Raw genomic sequence first — 18,315 nt, 5'->3', positions numbered from 1 at the left:
AACAATCAATATCGGGTTCCTGCGCAAGGATTGTAACGTCTGGAATTCAATTTCATAATTTTCCAGGCATGGAAAAGTAGGCAACATGGAAACTTGTCAACTTTTTTAAGATTCTTTATTGTCGATTGTATATTGTAAAAAGGTTTTTATTTTTGAAGTGGAACTACACGGTTTGTGCGGGAACACAAATTACGATACCGAGCCCGGTTCTGGTAAATGCTCGATTCTGATTGGCTCCCTAAAATGTGTTCATGATGCCGTCGCGTGGAACAGCTCAAGGAGCTCCTGTCAAAATATGTCCGTGAGCATTCAAATTATATGAGCAAAGGTGATGACCTGATGCATAAACATGAAAGGAACATGAAATTGAAAGCATGAGTGATTTTATCATCGTTTCATCCATTTGGTGACACAAAGAGCTCAGTGGTTAGGGCGTTGCTTTGCTAGACCAGGGGTTGCGAGTTCTCTTCCCCGGAGGGGCAGCCGGTGTAAAAACTGTGCCAGACAAATATGAGCGTCCATCTGAGATTATATTTGTGGTGACCCCAAACGGGACAAGCCGAGAGAAAGTTTGATGACGAAAAGAGCTTTGATGAAAAAAAGTTTCCTTCGGGTTGTCCCGGTTTTTACTTCGGATGCAGCGGGATACGAACTCGCGACCCCCGGTTTTGCGAACCAGCGCTCTACCCACCGAGGCGTCAGTCACGGCGGCGTCCGGAGCCCCCCGGGCAGGCCTCGGCAAACCAGCGCAAACTCCTTCACCGCCTCCTTCACGCCACGCTTGTTGCTTTGCTCCCTTGGAGTGGAAAAAACAAACAAACATTTCATCTGATAACTCGCAATCCGTCCACACGTACGTAAAACCCAAAATGAGAATTCACGTTGGCAAAACGCACACAAAATGTTCTTTGGCAAAGCTGCATATTGCAATTTGACGCAAATGCAGCTTTCAGTGTGATGCAACGCACATCACCCGCGACAATTTTCGTCGTTGTTGTTGTTCTCAATGACGTAGAATTGCAACGCATCATCCTGCTGAACTTTTTGGGCTCCATCACGAAGGGGAAAACATGATAATCACGACAAAGTTAACGATTCCGATATTCTTAACCTTGTCCCGATAACCGCCTGGGTTGCATTTATCATTCGATGCGTCGCGCTTTTGCTTGTGCTTTTGCGAATTCGGTGACCTCCAGCGGGTCAGCGAGCGCCCGCCGAGTCCGACTGGCTAAAAAGTTCACCTGAGAAGCCGCTCGGCGAAGTTGCGCTTCTGCTCCGCCGAGACGTGCGGCGACGGGAATCCGGCAGACTGCAGAAGTTCTGCGAGCCATCGGGACAGCAGGAGCGGGAAATGTCCGCCGAGGCTCGCGAGCACCTCCGAGAAGAAATCCGTCAGACTGCGAGGAGATCCGCCGCCCGCCGCCTGAGAGTCCGAGGTCAAAGGTCACGAGGGCGGGCATTGACGCTTTTTCAAAAGGTAAACTGAGCGAGACCTGCAGGACGGTTTCCGTGAGGAGCTTTCCGTCCCTCCGCAGCAGCTCGCCGAGAGACGACGCGGCGTCGCGACATCGAGGCAAAAACTCCGTCTGTGGGAAGAAGCGCACAAGGAAGGGAGAACAGCCAACGAGGATTTGTGCAAATACGACGCACTCCAAGCGCCAAAAAAAAAAAAAATCCAAGCATTTTTGGGTCATTTTGGATTTCATTCCAAATAAAACTTAACTGACCGCAGTTGCAGGTGTTGACACCACCTTGGTGCCAAGCAACTACGTTGGCATAAGTTGAGGATATCCCTGTTGACAAAAGTAGCGCCTTGCCGTCTCCCATCTTGTGGCCTCTAAAGCCAATGGTGAATTTTTGGAGGAGCGTCGATTGCGTTTTGTGAAGTTTCACTTTCCAGAATGTACGCGAGCCGCCTAAAGGTCAACGTTCTAAAATAGATATTGTAATACAAAATACGTACAACATTATTCACTTCAATGTCCATACGAAAAAGTAAATATGAGCGGAGAGCACATCAGTCATCCACGCGCAAAGTTGCGGAAGCGTCGTTCGACGACATGCAAGTTGCCGCCATGTTGCCTGCGTCGTCTGTCCGTGACGTCACACGGCGACGTTCGCCACTGAAAACACGCTGTGCCGCCTACTACGGGACACGGAAGCTCTTTTCAAAGAAAAGAACATCTCACAAGTGACCGGGGATATATCCCTATTGTTTCGAGCCTTATTTAGATGATATGCGGATCACATCTAACTAACAACACACTCCCAGACTGTATGCACGAGCCAGCTCGTCCGAAGCCGTGCTCGGCGCCGACGGTCACGTCGACAGCTTTAGCACCCCTGACTTACGTGCGTGGATCTTTTGTTACATTCTGAGAGGATTATCCCCCCACCCAAATTATTATTATTTTTAGTAGCCGTATACACACCTACTCGTCATTGGGAACCCACGAAGCTCTCGTCCTTTGCACCCGTGGAATCCATTTTTCACGACGAACCGGTATGAAGAATGAATCCATCTTCCCGAGTGTTCCGACAATATCCGGCAATACAACGGGCTGGCATTTTGGCTAACACGAAGGAACGACGAGCTACCTTCCCGCAGGTAAAACCGCTATAAACACGCTACTGACGTCACTTCCTGCTTCTCCTCCAAAATGAATCCAATGAGGGGATTTTCATGGTGAGAGTTCCAAAAAGCCATATTTGTCAAAATCATGTTGCGTGATGGAAAAATGGATGGGTCCATTCCGGCTGCCTTTTTTCATTAATAACATATTAAAAATCATTCATTTCATGACAGTGGACCTTTGAAGATTGCGTGTACACGTACGTCCTCGATGTTCTACGAGGGCAACCGTTTGACACCCGCAACAAATTCACTCACTTTTCATTATTTCCGTAATTTCTCCTGCCGAACGTGAACTTACAAAGAAGTGGCTTGCGGCTTTTACCGTGGAAGTTTCAGGAAATTGAAGTGACAGAATTCCTAAACGTGACGAAGCAGAAGAGTGAAAGCGCTTCTGTTAGGTTTCTGATATTCTTGCCGGACACGATCAAGCGTCGACGTGAGAGCGACTCGCACCACAATAAAAAAGCGCTTCCGCATCCAGGCGATCCGAGTCGAGGTAGAAATCGGGTTTCCTTTTGAGAATCTGGACACAAAGCGTTTGAAAGTCAAGCGGTCCAAATGAGAAAGCCGCCCCCGCCCCCGCCAAAATGTTGGCGCAACCTGAGCGTGAAGGGACATGAAGGACTCTGCAATATCCGGATGATCCCTGGCGCCTAGAAAAAAAAGGGCAATATTGAGTCAAATGTATTAGCGGAATATATTTCGTTAAAAAAAAAAATATATATATATATATATATCAATACCTTGTTGAAATATCGCCAGTGTGGAAGAGGAAAGAACTGTCAAGAGGTTTCGAACGGAGGAGACGTGTCGCCGCTCTCCGGCAAGTCCGTCAACCATCTGAGGAGAGCAAAGCGCGTCCGAGTCCTGACGGGGATCCCTTTGCGGTTTTGCCTACCTGAGCCGCCAGGTCCAGGACGCAGGCTCGCGGGCAGCGGCCGTAAATCTGGCCCAGGGTCTCGCTCAACCGAGCCACCAGGGGGCCCGCGTCACGGACGAGACTCCCTGCCGACTTGCCGAATAAGCCGCACACCGCCTGGAGAGGCCCGAGAGGCGCCGACGGAATGTGCGCAGAAACGTCGTCGACGTGACATTTGCGGTGGGTGTAGCTAATATTGCCAAGGCGAGCTTCTTACCTCCACCACCTCCGAGTCTTCCAGCCACGTGCTCAGGATGCTTTGGATCAGCGCGTAAAGCTCCTCCAGAACAAGCACCACCTGGAAGCCAAACAACACGGCACGCCGAGCGCCCTTTTCAATGCCCTCGGCATCCTTGAAATCCCGCCTCAGGTTCTTGTTCTCGCAAGCTTTTTGTCCTCACTAGTAAGACGGTTGAGCAACGGTTTCTTCCACGACGTTTCTGCACAGCTTTGGCATACTTCTATAGCCGATAATGTGCATAGTCAAAGGCGACATGTTGAACTTTGTCATTAGTACTACTAGTAACACATAGATGTCAACTAGTGGACAGTTTTGCCTCATTAGCGGCATGTAATTGTGCTACTAGTATGCCAAAGTCGCCCTCCCAGTGAGCGTACTAATGGGACGGCACACGGACATCGCGCTGGATGTCAAGGATAAAGAATAAATGGTCAATTGACAATAAAGCCTACTGGGAGAATGACTAGGGCGCACTAGTAGAAGGAATTTGCCTCTCCCGTAACGTTTCACATCTCGTCGTCTCTCGTTTTCAACTCCTGCTTTTCACTTTTCTATAAGTCAGGAGCGAATGTCCATGCTTACAAGTTGAGCCTCATAGTCTTACTAGTGCAGATCTGCTGTTCACTAGTAAGGTTTAACGGTATACTAGTAGGCCAAACGTGGGACTAGTAGTAGGAAAACATGTACTGTGGCCTAATCGTTCGAGTGAGGGCAACAAGCACACTAGTGCACGCAGCTGCAGCCAGATGGGAAGGATACGGAAGGGCCGCTCCTTTGCACAGCACGACGCCAGACGGCAATTTGCTCAAGAGGTTCTCACCGGGTTGCGGGCGCCCTCCGTCACCGCGGCGCCCTCCGAATCGTCCAGGCCGGCGAAGAGGCTGGACAGCATTGCCAGGATGCGCACGATAGCCGCTTTGTTGGCGGGATCGGCCTGCGGCGAGACAGACGTTCCTTGAGTGTGACGCGAGGACGGCGACAAACGTCGGACCTGCGAAGGCTCAGGAGAAAACTGCATCGTCAAAGTCGACATTTCTAATGAGTTCTGTGACATTGAACTGGCTGGCGCTGAGGTCACGTGAGCTGGATCGGAATAATTGAGTGATAGTCAATAAATTGTTCGTGCTCGTGGAAAGAAAATATCAAGTCATTCAACGTAAACTCCATGAGCCCAACGCCAGTACTTATTGCTTCCGTTCATATTTCCGTGCTGCGTGCTTCTACTTTCCCTGAACTCCAACCGAAGTCGTTCAGAGCAGCCTCATCGTCATCTCAGCACATTTTCTACTTGGACTTTACCGCCTGTTGGGCCAGCGCGTCCAGCCGCCGGACGTGAGGGCTGACGAGCGAGCGCAGCTTCCCCAAGATGTGGTCGGCCGGCAGGGCGGAGAGCAGGAAGCCCAGGGCCTGCATGAGCCACGTGCACTGGCTGCTCTGCAGACACACCAGGCGACAAAATCCAACCCCAAACCTTTCGCCAATCTTGGCTAACGGGAACGGGGCCCAAGCTCACTGTTCACTCACCTTATGGATTTCTTTCATCAGCACGTCCTGTAAAGTTGGAGGGTCACGGTTACTCGTTACGGGTGTGACGGGTTCAACGCCGCAAAAGTGGCGCGTCTGACCTGGGACACGGCCAGAACGTCGCCGGCGTAGGGCCCCAGGTCGTGTCGGCACTCCCTGCAGATCCTCTTCAGAGTGGAAACACTGGACACGGAGAGCTCGGGCCTGGAGAGGGCCCGGAGCACCGTGGGTAACGTGCCCCCGAGCATCACCGGGTGGTCCGCCAGCCACTCAGCCAGGGAGCCTTGGCGACGTGACACCGTTACAAGTGCCTGTGAAATGGCTGAATAGCGTTGGCGCTAGCTAGTAGTATTCCTCTCACCGATCGTGTACATGACCGTGTCAGCCAGCAGGACGTTGCTGATGTCGATTCCGGGGATCAGGCCGATAAGACCCGGGATGACGTCCGAGTAGTTGACGTCGATGGTCTCTGCTATGGACTGGAAACCAAACAGCAAGGCTTCTGTAGCCTTCGGAGGGGAAAGTACAATATTGGAGCAAAGAAAATGTGGCAGGAACAAATGGGTGGACAAAAAGTGGATTGGGAAAGAAAAGGTTGATAGCAAAATCAGGCGGGACCACAAAGGAAGTTGCTGGAGGTTTGCAAAATGATTTCAGAGTACAATCGTCCGATCAACAAGTGATAGTGTCAATGTATCAATTGTGTATCAGTATCAATGCTTTTGCTCCTTTCGCGTAAAAGAAGACAGCAGCGGTTCTGCGACCTGCCATTCCACTGAGCGCCGGGGGTCCGTCAGCTGCCCGCCCAGACGCTCGTAAAGGTTCCCGAGCAGCTCGGCTCCCAGCATTTCGTAGACGTACATCAACGTGTCCGCAATGTCGACTCTGCAAGATCGGACAACGGCGTGAGGGGACACTCGGAATAATCCATTAGCTAAAGTACACAATTCCCTGTCCAACGTGAAAGTTTTTCCACAATCAAAGAAACCCTTGCATAGCTTTTGGAAGGTGGCGGTTGAAACTGCTGCCGCATTTGAAAACATAAGCACACTCAGTTGTGTGTATCGTCGCCAAGGTACTTCAAAAAACTGCTTCGGTATTGGAATCATTAGAAGGCACAAGTACGCTCACGCTCTCAAATCCAAACGGGTATCATCTGGATGATTTCTCACCTGTAGATTCTGAACTGTTCCTTGTCATCAGAAGACCAGGACGTGTAGTCTTCCTGGGAAGGATAGCGGGACTTATGTAGCAACACGTCCACCAACTGGAAGTAAAGGGGCCTGTACACCTGCAGATAAACGGCCTGCTTCTCCTCCTCGAATGACAAAATGTCATCCTGGACAGAAAGACCAGATTGAGGCCACAACCCCTGCGCAAGGTCTGCAGGTTTCCAGGAAGTCCCGCTGCGCTCCTCACCTGCAGCGTGTACCAGAAGGTCAGCGTGAGGGAGCTGCTGGTCTCGCTGGTCGGGAACTGACCGGGAATCCCGGTGCAGAACAGAATCATGTTGACCAAGGCCAGAAACTCCTGCCAGCGCTCAACTTGCTCCAACAAAACCCTGTCGTGCACATACGGGACATGCCGCCCAAGATGCAGTTGACATTTTTAATGCACAGCAACGACTCGGAATCCACGTCAAATCAATCATAAAAGTGTGTTGTGGGTCCCTCCCTCCCTCCCTCCCCCTTTTTGGGGAGTCATTCCATTTGGTGTGTGTCCGTCTGCTGGCTTTCAAGAAACAGCGGCCACATCTGGCACGAGCCGAGGTTGTCGTCGGCCTGCGGGGCAGCGACGATTGAGGCCGAAGAGCTTGTGACAGAGCAAATTTGACGGAGACAGGAAATAGAAGGCAAAGAATTCCCACGATTGTACATTGCTGCATCTGCCCAAGGCAGGAACACAATTGGGTTGCAGCCTTATCACAAGTCAGAAATGACTTGTGTGGAACCAGAACCATCGGGACCCCCCTTCCCGCCAACGGAAAAACAAACTGCACATAAGACAAAAGCGCCAGCGCTAGGGATCAAAGTAATTTCCGGTGCGTGCCTGGAGTGCGTTTCGCCCAAAGCGACAGCAATTCGGCAAATCCCGTGCGATGTCTCCATGTCGCCCGCTCCAGCTGCCGTCTTCAGCTGATCGCGGAGACCCAAAACCTGGGGCAAAAGATTCATCAGAGCCGTGCTGTGCCTGCAGAAACACGCACGCAAACGCATCACGACGACATGACCAACCACGGGTCATTTTTCCATCAAAAATGTACAATTCGAAAGACATCAGTGTTCACAAATTTGTAATTTTGTTCAAAAGTATAACTAGACGTCTAACCTTTTCAAAATCTGGGAAAAATTAAAGGTGTCATTTTTGCGACGATAGCAGAATGGCACATCGGGAGGGTTGGAAAGAGATGCGTATTTACCTCCGGCAGTCAGGTCGCGAGATGACGTTGACGATGGTCTCGACGGCGGTGTCAAACAGCTCTGGGCTGGATAACGTCGCAAAGCAGTCCTGCACCAGTTCCTGCGTGTCCCCGAGGGCCACGTCCAGTCCCACCCAGCTGGACAAGCAGCGGAGGACCTTCTCCTTCACCGGGGGTGACGAGTCCTGACTTTGGAGGAGCTGGCGCAACAGCGGACACACGGCGGTCCACTCCCCGGCCAGGGCTTCCCTCAACTGGGCACGTCGGGTCTGGGTCAGGCGGCTGCTCTGGAACTCCTCCGGAAGTACCAGCAGGAGCTCGAGCAGGGCCAGACAGTGCAGACGAGGCTCCGCCGCCGCCCCGGCGCCTTCGGGGTTCTCGGGTCGGAAGGCTCGCACCATGTCGGCAACCGGCTGGGCCCAGACGTCGGGGATTAGGTTGAGGGCCATCGAGGCCAGTGCGACACACAACCTCGTCAAAACCATTTTGGGCCCAGACGAGAAGTGCAAAATGTGGGAAAGGAGCTGAGCTCTCAGCTGCTCGTGCCGCTCGGCTGGCAGGTCGCTCCAGTGCGAGGAGATCTTGACGTGCAGGGTGCTGGCACCAAAGAACTGGACCTCTGGGAGCTGCGGACCAGACGACAAGGTGGTGTAGGTGTGAAAGAAGCTTCGAAGCAGAAGAGGAGCAGACCTTGGTGGGGCCTAAGAGGGCCCAGCAGAAGTGCCAGGCCTGTGCAGACGCCTGAGCCTCGCCGAGCCACTTCTGGGCCGCATTCTTGCGCTCCGTGTCCGGGTCGAAATACAGCTGGTAGAGCGCCTGCGAGACACAAACGCGGGATGTGGGTCGCTTTGTCTAGATTTTGTTTTGTGCTTGCCAGCCACAGTTTCATGAATTTCACAAATATTCATCCTGAATCCACTTGATTGAAGAGTGTTCAAAAATGTCGTAGTTACCGATCCAAAGCGCCCGATGGTAGGTTGCTATTATTAGGGCAGCAAATGCTTAAGGTCGCTATCATGTTACAGAAAAGTCTGCTGGACTGTATTAAGACCCCACCCCACCCCCCGTGTCTCTTGAAACTGCTTTCGTTTGTCTCGGCACGGAGGCAAAGTTTTTCCCCATTCGATGATTTGTTGTTTTACATTCTGAAATACGGCAGAAAACCCGCAAAGCAACAAAGGAAACGAGGACGCTGAGGACAAAGCTAGACGCAATCTTCTTTCAAGGCGATGTTCAAACCCGATACTTTAGAACTTTGTCATTACGTGAGTGTAAAAAAGTCGATTCACTCAAAGCAGAAAATCCGATCTTTGCCACAAATGGGGAAAAAACTATCGGCCTGCTTTTCAAATTCTTAGATTTTTGCACAGTTTCCCCATTTTATGTTTAAGACCGACAAACAAATGAGAAATATGAACCGAGTCAAGTTGAAAATGCCGCCAACGGTCACAAACGGTGGCGGGAGGGCGACGGTCTGGAGCCGCTTCGCTCCTTCGGGACCTGGACAAACTTGCTGTGATCGGCGGAACCATCACACCATTTTTGGAGCGGCCGAGTCAAATTCCAGACTTCAATCTGACTGAAACGCGGCGGAATGATTTCAAAAAGGCCGCTCACGCTGGAAAAAAGCCTCCATTTTTGCCGACTTCAGACAATTGTTCAAGGCAGGGTCGGCCAAAATATCTCCGCAGGGATCGGAGTTGACCGGCGAGGCAACAGAAACACATGCTAAACATCAACCCCACTGAACGCGAGGTCATATCATTTGTGTCCGGCTTAGGGTTGGCTTGGCCCAGCGGCCCTGCGGCAGACCGCTGTGACAAAAGTCCGTTCCAAAGCTGCGTGTTCCAGCTTTCCAGTTTTCTTTCTCTCGCTCTGTCCGGTATTCGGCGACCCTCAACGTGACAAGTGCAAGCAACTCACCGCCTCGACATTATCCGCCGTCAACTCCTGCGAGTCCCCAGCGCGAGTTGCGCCCTCCATTGGGTGCGAAGCGACCGTGGGCCCCCCAACCCCGCACCCCTCGACTGCCTCTCAATATCCACCGGGAAGGGAACCACCGCTGAAAGTTCCGAAGCGCGCACAGCACTCCAAAGTGTGCGACGGCGACAAGTGAGAGGACGCCGAGTGGCTGTCAGCTGTCCACGCGGACACGTGACCGCATACTGTGACCTCCCGGTGGACTTGGAAGGTCTGCTGCCGCACACGGACCGGCTCGGTGAGACCCTCTCTCGTGACGAAGCAGCGGCTGGACCGCAACCTGCACCGTCACACAGTCGCTCACGTCAGAACTAATAATAATAAACTTTGGGTCGAGTCTGATTGCCGCAAACTGCAGCTCGCAAATCGGAATCTGGCCGGGTGGCGATCGGAAGACATCTGAAGGTAACAAATCAAACAAATTTTGCCCCCCAGGATATTTTTAGCCCTGATGATGATGATGATGTTGGCTTTGGTTCACCTCCCATCAACACAACAGAACATAATCTGGTTTTTAGAGCCTCGGCGGCTCGTCCAGAGGTGAGTGGAAGGTTGATCGTCATCTTGACGTCCTCCAGATGTTCGTCCGAGTCCTCGCCCGTTTAGCAGCACAGTCCGATTCTCTGCAAATGAAGAATTGAATCCCATCGGATCTCGATGCTCAGAATCCATTCGCGCTGCCTTCAATTTGAGCAAGGCATGGCCACTCTCAAGAGGGGTGTGGCTTGGCCACCGCTCTGGGCGGTGCCACATCTGTTTTCCATTTGAACTCTAATCAGACCATGTCTTTAAGTTTGGAGTTTTGTTCGTGGCATTTGCCAGTTCGTTGCCTTGTGTTAAGTCAGTTGCATTCACTGCCTGCGGGACTCTCGGCTTCTATGCGTAAGTTCGAGCAACCCTTGGTCACAATGATTCTGTGACCTTTTGTTTTATAATGTCCTGTTAAGCTTCTTTGCCCCACGGTCATCGGACCTTGCTGTACGTCTTTTGGATCCTGCCTAGCCTGGCGGTTTTGTACCTCTCCCTTGTTTTGGACTGCTTTTTGGTATCAACCAGTTTCCTGAATAAAACCACATTGAACATTATGCCTCTGCCTGCAAGTCCTGCATTTGGGTCCGCCCCCGCACCGTCGGTTCATGACAGACTCGTTTTCTCCCCAAATTAAGCATCAACGGATGATCAAATCCAATTTTTTTAAATAGTGTTCATACTCACCCGCCTAATATGATATAATAATGCCCCAAGGCAGTTTGATTTACTGACATTGTAATTCGATAAATATTGTTTTTTTTAGTTTTGTCTTTCTTGATTCACAGTCGTGCAGGTCACATCTTTCCCAACATCTATTGAGCAAGGCATCGACTTTACATGAGAAAAATCTCCGGTCACACGACCAAGCAAAAACGCTGAAAGAAAATCTCGTCTTGATCTTGTTTCAATTCGATCCGGAAACTACGAGTTCATGTTAAAACTGTCCTCGGTTACCTTCACACAATTTGTTGTTTGTTTTTTTCTCTGTTCCGCGAGCGGCAGCGCGTTTGCTCGTACCGACGCTGCCGTCCCATCCCGTCGAAGAACATTTCAATGTTCTGCCCGTCACCGCACGTTGATGAATAATATCTGCAAAAGCGGTTTTTTAATAAAAGCCGTCTTCCTGACAAATTACGTCAAATTGGATCATTTTCCTCACAGCATCATTGATCCGCGACTGGAGTTTTCCTGTTTCTGGTTTTCAAGACTCAAGAGCGACAACATGACAATTTAAATTCATCACCGTACAAAAATTTGCTTAATGACGACAAAATATTCCTCTCGTTAGGTTGTTTCCCGCAAAATGACAAAATCCCCAAGTCAAAAATTGGATATTACATGTAAATGCCACAAGAGGGCAGAAAATCGCCAGCTTTGCGGTCGAATCGCCCTCCCAAACGAACTCTCCCAGGGTCAAATCTGAACCCGTTGAATTGACTCGTGTGAACTTTCTGCCACGTCTCGGAAAACAATCGTGTGAAAAAAATTGTGAAAAATCTTCGGACAAATGAATTGAAAGTCGATCATTTCCCACGGTCGTCTTAAGGTTTGCGGCACCAATCGTTGGGGAGAGGGAGGCTGCGACTGCTCGGTTCGGACTCGGAAAACCACCTGCCGAGATGTGCAATGTGAACTTTGACCTTTGACTTCAGGCTTACACACATTCAGGTCAAAAGAATATGGATCATGAATGAAATATACGGATGGGGTTCCATATGTGCCGCATTTATTTAAAGAGAGAACAAACCCGCTGGTGCCAAGGCCCTCCACCCTAACCCGCGGGAGGCCACGCCCGACACGGAGAACCGGTCGGGTCACTTCCCCGCTGAGGAGTCGCAAGCGAGCGCTGCAGGAAATACGGCAAAGGTGAAGCTCGCCGGCCGGCGGGCGCGCAATTTCCGCCAGCTCCTGCGGCGAGAGCCCGTTAACAACATTTGCGGGCGTCGCACCACGACCCCAACCGAGGTCGTGTCCAGCCCAACAGGTGGCATCCGAAGCTGGTGGTGGTCAGCAGCATTCCCAGCAGAGCCACGTTCCCAAAAGCTCCTCGCCTCCGCTTTTCCGGTTCTGAGTGACAATTTCAAAAAGATTTCATTTGAGAACATGACCCGAGTGGTGCGAAAAACACGTCCACGAACCTCCCGTTGAGTAGCCGTGCGCGTACACCTCTCGGCTTACGATCCACACGGCTCCCAATCCGCTGGCGAGGCGCTGAAATCGAGACACGCGTGCATATTTTGCCGCACCTTTGGGATGAGCTGCGCGGACTCGCAGGTCAACAACTTACGGGATGATGCAAACCACCGACGGCCAGGCAGAAAAGGAAGGCGGGGTACAGTTCCAAGCTAGGAGAGAGATTACAACCACAACAAAAAAAATGTACTTCATGGGACTCAAATATCTGCATTCAGGTTACACCATCCATGTAGCTTCTACCGCTTCTTCGGGTCAGGTCGCGGGGTCTGCAGCTTTAGCGGGGACCACCAGACTTCCCTGTCCCCAGCCACTTCCGGGGGGGATCCAGAGGCGTTCCCAGGCCAGCCGAGAGACGTCGTCTCTCCGGCGTGACCCGGGTCATCCTCAGGGTCTCTTTCCGGCGGGACGTCCCCGGAACACCTCGCCGGAAGGCGCCCAGATCAGATGTACCCAGCCACTTCTTCCAGCTCTTCCGGGGGGATCCCGAGGCGATCCCAGGCCAGCCGAGAGACGTCGTCTCTCCGGCGTGTCCCGCGTCGTCCCCGGGGTCTCTTTCCGGCGGGACGTCCCCGGAACACCTCGCCGGAAGGCGTCCGGATCGAGGATCAGATGTACCCAGCCACTTCGTCCAGCTCTTACAGGGGGGATCCCGAGGCGATCCCAGGCCAGCCGAAAGACGTCGTCTCTCCGGCGTGTCCCGGGTCGTCCCCGGGGTCTCTTTCCGGCGGGACGTCCCCGGAACACCTCACCGGAAGGCGCCCAGATCAGATGTACCCAGCCACTTCGTCCAGCTCTTACAGGGGGGATCCCGAGGCGATCCCAGGCCAGCCGAGAGACGTCGTCTCTCCGGCGTGTCCCGCGTCGTCCCCGGGGTCTCTTTCCGGCGGGACGTCCCCGGAACACCTCGCCGGAAGGCGTCCGGATCAAGGATCAGATGTACCCAGCCACTTCGTCCAGCTCTTACAGGGGGGATCCCGAGGCGATCCCAGGCCAGCCGAAAGACGTCGTCTCTCCGGCGTGTCCCGGGTCGTCCCCGGGGTCTCTTTCCGGCGGGACGTCCCCGGAACACCTCGCCGGGAGGCGTCCGGATCAAGGATCGGATGCCCCCAGCCACCTCATCTGTCTCCACACCGAGCCCCTCCCGGACGAGCGAGCTTCTCACCCGTTCTGGAAGGGAGAGTCCCGGCCCCCCCCTCATTTCGGCCCCTTGCGTCCACGCGCCATTTTGATTTAGCAACGCGACGGTGCCACCTTTCCACTTCCCGTTGCTTTTGTCTCCGGCCTGCCGCCTACTCACGTGTTGAGGTGCGAACGCTGCACGCAGTTGAAAATGTGGCCCTCCTCGCTGTCGTCGCCGTACATCTTGGGATACTGCAAAAACAAGACGGGCACGTTTACGTTGCGCAGACGTGCCGCAACGCACGCTGATTCTTCCTTTGTCAGCTCACCGGCACTCTGAACTTCCTGCGAGCTTTGACCACTCGGACCGCCAAGTGGCCCACCATGATCATACTGGCGACGCCGGTCAGCACCACGTAGCCGTACTCTTTGGACAGAACAACCATCTCCGCACCTGAGACGGACGACGTGCACGCAGTTGAAGTTGAAGTCATTTCATACACAGTCGGAATATATTTAGCGCGCAAAAAAAAAAAAAAAAAACAACAAAAAACCGACATCGCCGAGCACTGCGGGCCACGTGACACGGGAGACGGCGCAATTTCACCAAAGTGCTCCGGACACTCTGGTGTATTTTTCGTTCATCTTTCTATGCCAGCGACATATTGTGACACGCAGAACAATTGCAGAAGGTCCAACTATACACTTTTCATGCAACTTTTGCAATTCGGACAACAGAATTATATCTTCAAAGAGAATAAATTCATCGAGACAGGACGAGCTTTATTTCAGCACTTTTTAAGTTGGTAAATTTATTTAGTGCTACTTTTTCTCGTGTACATGTGCCTTAGCATAACAAAGTTTGGGAAAAAATGATGGAAATTTTTTTATAGTCATTTCTTTAAGAAGCAGGTGAACTTTTTTTCTTCCGTAAATGGCAAATCCTCACTTTGCGACGGACAATTAGCAACCAGTAACGTTGAAATCAAATCAAACAAATATAAAATTAGTCAATCGCTACTGCGACAACAAGTGGCTTCAATATTTCCGGGAAAATATTGAACATAAATTACAATATCAATAGAAAACCATGCCATGAAAAACAAGTGGAGTAAAAAAAAATATAAAATTAGTCAATCGCAAAAAAAAAAATCAATATAAAATTAGTCAATCATAAACCAACACTAAAGCAGAGGAACTGCGACAACAAGTGGCTTCAATATTTCCGGGAAAATATTGAACATAAATTACAATATCAATAGAAAACCATGCCATGAAAAACAAGTGGAGTGAAAAAAAATATCAAATTAGTCAATCGCAAAAAAAAATTCAATATAAAATTAGTCAATCATAAACCAACACTAAAGCAGACGAACTGCGACAACAGGTGGCTTCAATATTTCCGGAAAAATATCGAACATAAATTACGATATCAATAGAAAACCATGCCATGAAAAACAAGTGGAGTGAAAAAAAATATCAAATTAGTCAATCGCAAACAAAAAATATATAAAATGAGTCAATCATAAACCAACACTAATGCAGAGGGAACGCGACAACAAGTGGCTTCAATATTTCTGGGAAAATATCGAACAAATATCAATAGAAAACCATAACATGAAAGACAAGTGGAACACTTCCGGGTATTACGTAAGATCCAGGAACCAGTGTGACTGCAATTGTTAAAAAATAATAATAATAATAATATTCGATGCAAGTTATGAAACGATCTCTTCGCATTGCATTCAATGTTTGCAGTCATAAGGTGAAACCAAAACGTCGCCCTCGACTTGGACCCCCCCCAAAACGAAGTGAACGCGACATTTCGTGTCCTTGAAAACGGTCGAACCGGCAAAAGCGAACTTGGCGACGAGCAACGCACAAAAGTCGCCGCGAACTCGTCTCGGCGACTTTGCACGAGGCGCTTACCTTGCAGACGACGCGCCGGACGGAAAATCACACCAAGCGGGTCGCGGCTGACACCCGCCCGCGTCGGAGGGGGCGTCGCACGCGCACGCGCACGGCGAGGGCGCGCTCCTCGCTGTCAAGTTCCATTTAAAGGCATACGCACGTAGGGACGCCGTGCCGCACAAAAACCACACAACAATTTGAACGGCGTCAAACACACGTTTTCTTTTTCTTTTTTTTTTTTTTTTTGGGGGGGGGGAAGGGGGTTTGAGCATATTGAGAACGAATAATTGCCCCTGGCAACAACATGAAAGGAATTCTTTCAAAAAGAACATCGTTGACAAAAAAAAAAAAAAAAATGCCCCTCAGTGCCATTGACGAGCTCCTCCGACCTCGGTCCAAGTCCTGCGGGCCTCCCTGAACTCGTTTTGCAGCCTTTCAGGGCGACTCTTGTTCAACTGGAAATGCTCAATGCGGCAAATACACATCTCCATCCATCCATTTTCTTAGCCGCTTATCCTCATAAGGGTCCCAGGAGAGCTGGAGCCTTAGCCGGCTGTCATCGGGCAGGAGGCCCGGGTAGACCCAGAACTGGTCGCCAGCCAGTCGCGGGGCACATGGAAACAGAGAACATTCGCACTCACAGTCACACCTGGGGGGAAATTTAGAGTCTTCAATGTTTTGGGGATGTCGGAGGAAGCCGGAGCGCCCGGAGGAAAGCCACACAAGCACGAGGACAACATGCAAACTCTGCACAGTCGGGGCCGGGATTCCAACTCCGGTCCTCAGAACTGTGAGGTCAGCGCTTTATAGCTGCGTTACCGAACCGCCGTGCTACATGTCTGTCATGTCATGATCCAAGCCGCTTATCCTCACAAGGGTTGCAGGAAAGCTGGAGGCTACCCCAGCTAGCTTCGGGCGAAAAGGCGGACTCCACCCTGAACTGGTCGCCAGTCAGTCGCAGGGCAGGTAACAACACCATCACTGAGCGGGAATCGATCCCACGCTGCCGAGCACCAAAGGCGGCCGCGTGTACCGCTACACATCCGCCTAAACACGGACGACGCTTCTCGGCCTAACGGTGGGGAAGAGGACGACTTGAATATAAAGAAATGATTTGAACATTGTTCTAAAAACGTGCGTGCTAGGTTGATTGAAGGCTCCAAATTGCCCGTAGGTGCGAACGGTTGTTTTTTTCCAAAGTGCGACCGGTTCAGGGTGTACCTCCATCGCCTCTCAGCCAAAGATCGCTCGGATGCGTCAGGAGGAGCGCTACAGAAACCGGCCGGATGCGTGTTCCATGTGGCCACGAGGTGTCCTCCTAAGACCGGCGAACATTCGCACCTTTTGCCGTTGGCCAGCCAAAGAGCGAGCTGGCTCACCTTGACGCCGTTCTTCCACTTTTACTCTGAGGGACTTGCAGCTGGAGCAGCGAACCCACCCCCGGTTTAGCACTTCGACACCTACACGGCCGACCCAGAATAGATTCCGAGCGAGGGAGGGGAACAGCAAGCGGGTCCACCCTGTCCCATCCCATCGCCCGTCGTCGGCTCGCAAGGCGCAAACGCTCGCTTGGGAATGGGCGCAAGGTGCAGCCAGGAGGTAAATGTCAGGAAAGATGACTTTCCTGTGACTACGAACTTTTGGTTCTGTACCGTACTGTAGGTCTTCATCCCTCTGTGCTCTCCATTTCTCCACTTGTGTGCATTGGAACGTCCGCGGAAGTCGGAAGGACGGATGAGAACATCACCACGGAGCATGTCGACCTTTCCGGAGAACTTTTCCTACTATTTGGGATGCAACATTGTCTCTATGGTGCCTCGGTCAAGGTCAAATCTAAATGAAAATAATCCCCACATTTCAGACCTTTTTTCTGCTCAGAGGCCTGAAATTTCAAATTTCTCAAGATTCTTCACGTCACTGGCCAAGATGTCCGCCTACCTCTCCGTACTCGAACCAGCGCGTGTGCTCTCACAAGTGGCTCTCAGGCAACTGATCAAAGGATAGGGGGCGGTCTTGTCCAAACATGGATACAAAACTGGGTCAAACAGTAGTAACTGTCAGAACAGAGGGCCCATTTCTGGACCCTGGTATGATTTTTTTTTTTTTTTTTTTAAACGAGGTTGAGACTTTTATACTAAGTTCATGTTAGAGAGTCACGTTCCCATCGTTACCGACACGTTAGCATCACGTCCCATTTTAACGGCAATGTTGAGGTACCACAAAGTCAATTCCCACCTGAGGTCTGGAAGGTCTTGACATCAGCAGATGCTGGATTTCATCCTCTGCAAGTGTCCTCAGTTTCTTCACTTCTTTGCCTTAAAAAACTTTGGTCGCTTTCACAATCTGCTTCGGGTCATTGTCCATGTGGACTATGAAGCGCTGTCCACGGAGTTCTGAAGCATTTGGCTGTATCCGAGCAAACAATGATCCCTTTAATCGGCCGTCACATCATCAGTATACAGAAGTGAGCCACTTCCTTCTTCCCAGGCCGTCGCACTACCGCCACCGGGTGTGGTTCACAAATAGCGGATGGGAATGGCGTAAGGAAGGCTAGTACAGAGCTGCACCCACACCAAAACGGATGCAAGCGCATTGTACAAATGATTCAAACCGAAGGTCAGGTCGTTATGTAATTCACATCCTTTTTGAATGTGATGTTGCAACAAAGCCATCTCAGCCACGGTGACCCGTTTAAATAATCCTGATCTGTCACGACCCATCGGTACGGAGGAGGACCCAAATGCAGGACACCGGAGATGCAGAGGTAGTTTGGGAAAAGTGTTTATTCCTTTCAAAGTCGGGGATCAGGCAGACAGTCAAGCGGAGCGGCGGTAGTCAGG

General features: G+C 51.2%; 2 protein-coding genes across 8 annotated transcripts; both read right to left on the bottom strand.

Moving 5' to 3' along the window:
* Window positions 1-88: 88 nt before the first annotated feature.
* On the bottom strand, window positions 89-11,814 carry LOC133510477 (importin-13-like). Of its 6 annotated transcripts, none has more exons than XM_061838411.1 (22): window positions 9,662-11,814; window positions 8,429-8,554; window positions 7,739-8,364; window positions 7,369-7,509; window positions 6,739-6,880; window positions 6,492-6,658; window positions 6,084-6,204; window positions 5,681-5,828; window positions 5,421-5,602; window positions 5,320-5,346; window positions 5,095-5,229; window positions 4,616-4,729; window positions 3,772-3,852; window positions 3,534-3,671; window positions 3,379-3,475; window positions 3,236-3,288; window positions 3,089-3,158; window positions 2,891-2,992; window positions 1,494-1,586; window positions 1,242-1,423; window positions 692-796; window positions 89-495 (listed from the first exon to the last, which is right to left on the bottom strand). In XM_061838411.1, exons 1-22 carry the CDS (start codon window positions 9,719-9,721, stop codon window positions 421-423), a joined length of 2,985 nt encoding a protein of 994 aa, XP_061694395.1. In that variant the 5' UTR covers window positions 9,722-11,814; the 3' UTR covers window positions 89-420. The 6 variants fall into 6 exon arrangements, 4 of the variants coding, with proteins under 4 accessions (XP_061694395.1, XP_061694397.1, XP_061694394.1 ...); XM_061838413.1 differs by having other exon boundaries at window positions 2,934-2,992; XM_061838410.1 differs by having other exon boundaries at window positions 89-796.
* A 139-nt stretch (window positions 11,815-11,953) lies between these two features.
* On the bottom strand, window positions 11,954-17,845 carry mgst3a (microsomal glutathione S-transferase 3a). Of its 2 annotated transcripts, none has more exons than XM_061838445.1 (6): window positions 17,711-17,845; window positions 13,894-14,018; window positions 13,743-13,816; window positions 12,537-12,594; window positions 12,388-12,460; window positions 11,954-12,316 (listed from the first exon to the last, which is right to left on the bottom strand). In XM_061838445.1, exons 2-6 carry the CDS (start codon window positions 14,008-14,010, stop codon window positions 12,174-12,176), a joined length of 465 nt encoding a protein of 154 aa, XP_061694429.1. In that variant the 5' UTR covers window positions 14,011-14,018; window positions 17,711-17,845; the 3' UTR covers window positions 11,954-12,173. The 2 variants fall into 2 exon arrangements, with proteins under 2 accessions (XP_061694429.1, XP_061694427.1); XM_061838443.1 differs by lacking the exon at window positions 17,711-17,845 and adding an exon at window positions 15,494-15,651.
* Between the last annotated feature and the right edge of the window lie 470 nt (window positions 17,846-18,315).

This window comes from Syngnathoides biaculeatus, chromosome 13, assembly GCF_019802595.1.
Source record: "Syngnathoides biaculeatus isolate LvHL_M chromosome 13, ASM1980259v1, whole genome shotgun sequence".
Lineage (NCBI taxonomy): Eukaryota > Metazoa > Chordata > Actinopteri > Syngnathiformes > Syngnathidae > Syngnathoides > Syngnathoides biaculeatus.
This window is presented reverse-complemented; position numbering and strand designations above follow the sequence as displayed.

Excerpts from the sequence above, each read along its gene's own strand:
- LOC133510477 (XM_061838410.1), bottom strand. The coding sequence starts at position 9,721 with ATGGAGGGCGCAACTCGCGCTGGGGACTCGCAGGAGTTGACGGCGGAT. Across the intron at positions 3,853-4,615 it reads CGGAGGGCGCCCGCAACCCG|GTGGTGCTTGTTCTGGAGGA; the intron begins GTGAGAACCTCT and ends TTTGGCTTCCAG. Across the intron at positions 1,424-1,493 it reads TCACGGAAACCGTCCTGCAG|GCGGCGGGCGGCGGATCTCC; the intron begins GTCTCGCTCAGT and ends TCGGACTCTCAG.
- mgst3a (XM_061838445.1), bottom strand. The coding sequence starts at position 14,010 with ATGGTTGTTCTGTCCAAAGAGTACGGCTACGTGGTGCTGACCGGCGTC. Across the intron at positions 12,595-13,742 it reads CAGCGTTCGCACCTCAACAC|CTTGGAACTGTACCCCGCCT; the intron begins GTGAGTAGGCGG and ends TCTCTCTCCTAG. Across the intron at positions 12,317-12,387 it reads GCACGGCTACTCAACGGGAG|AACCGGAAAAGCGGAGGCGA; the intron begins GTTCGTGGACGT and ends ATTGTCACTCAG.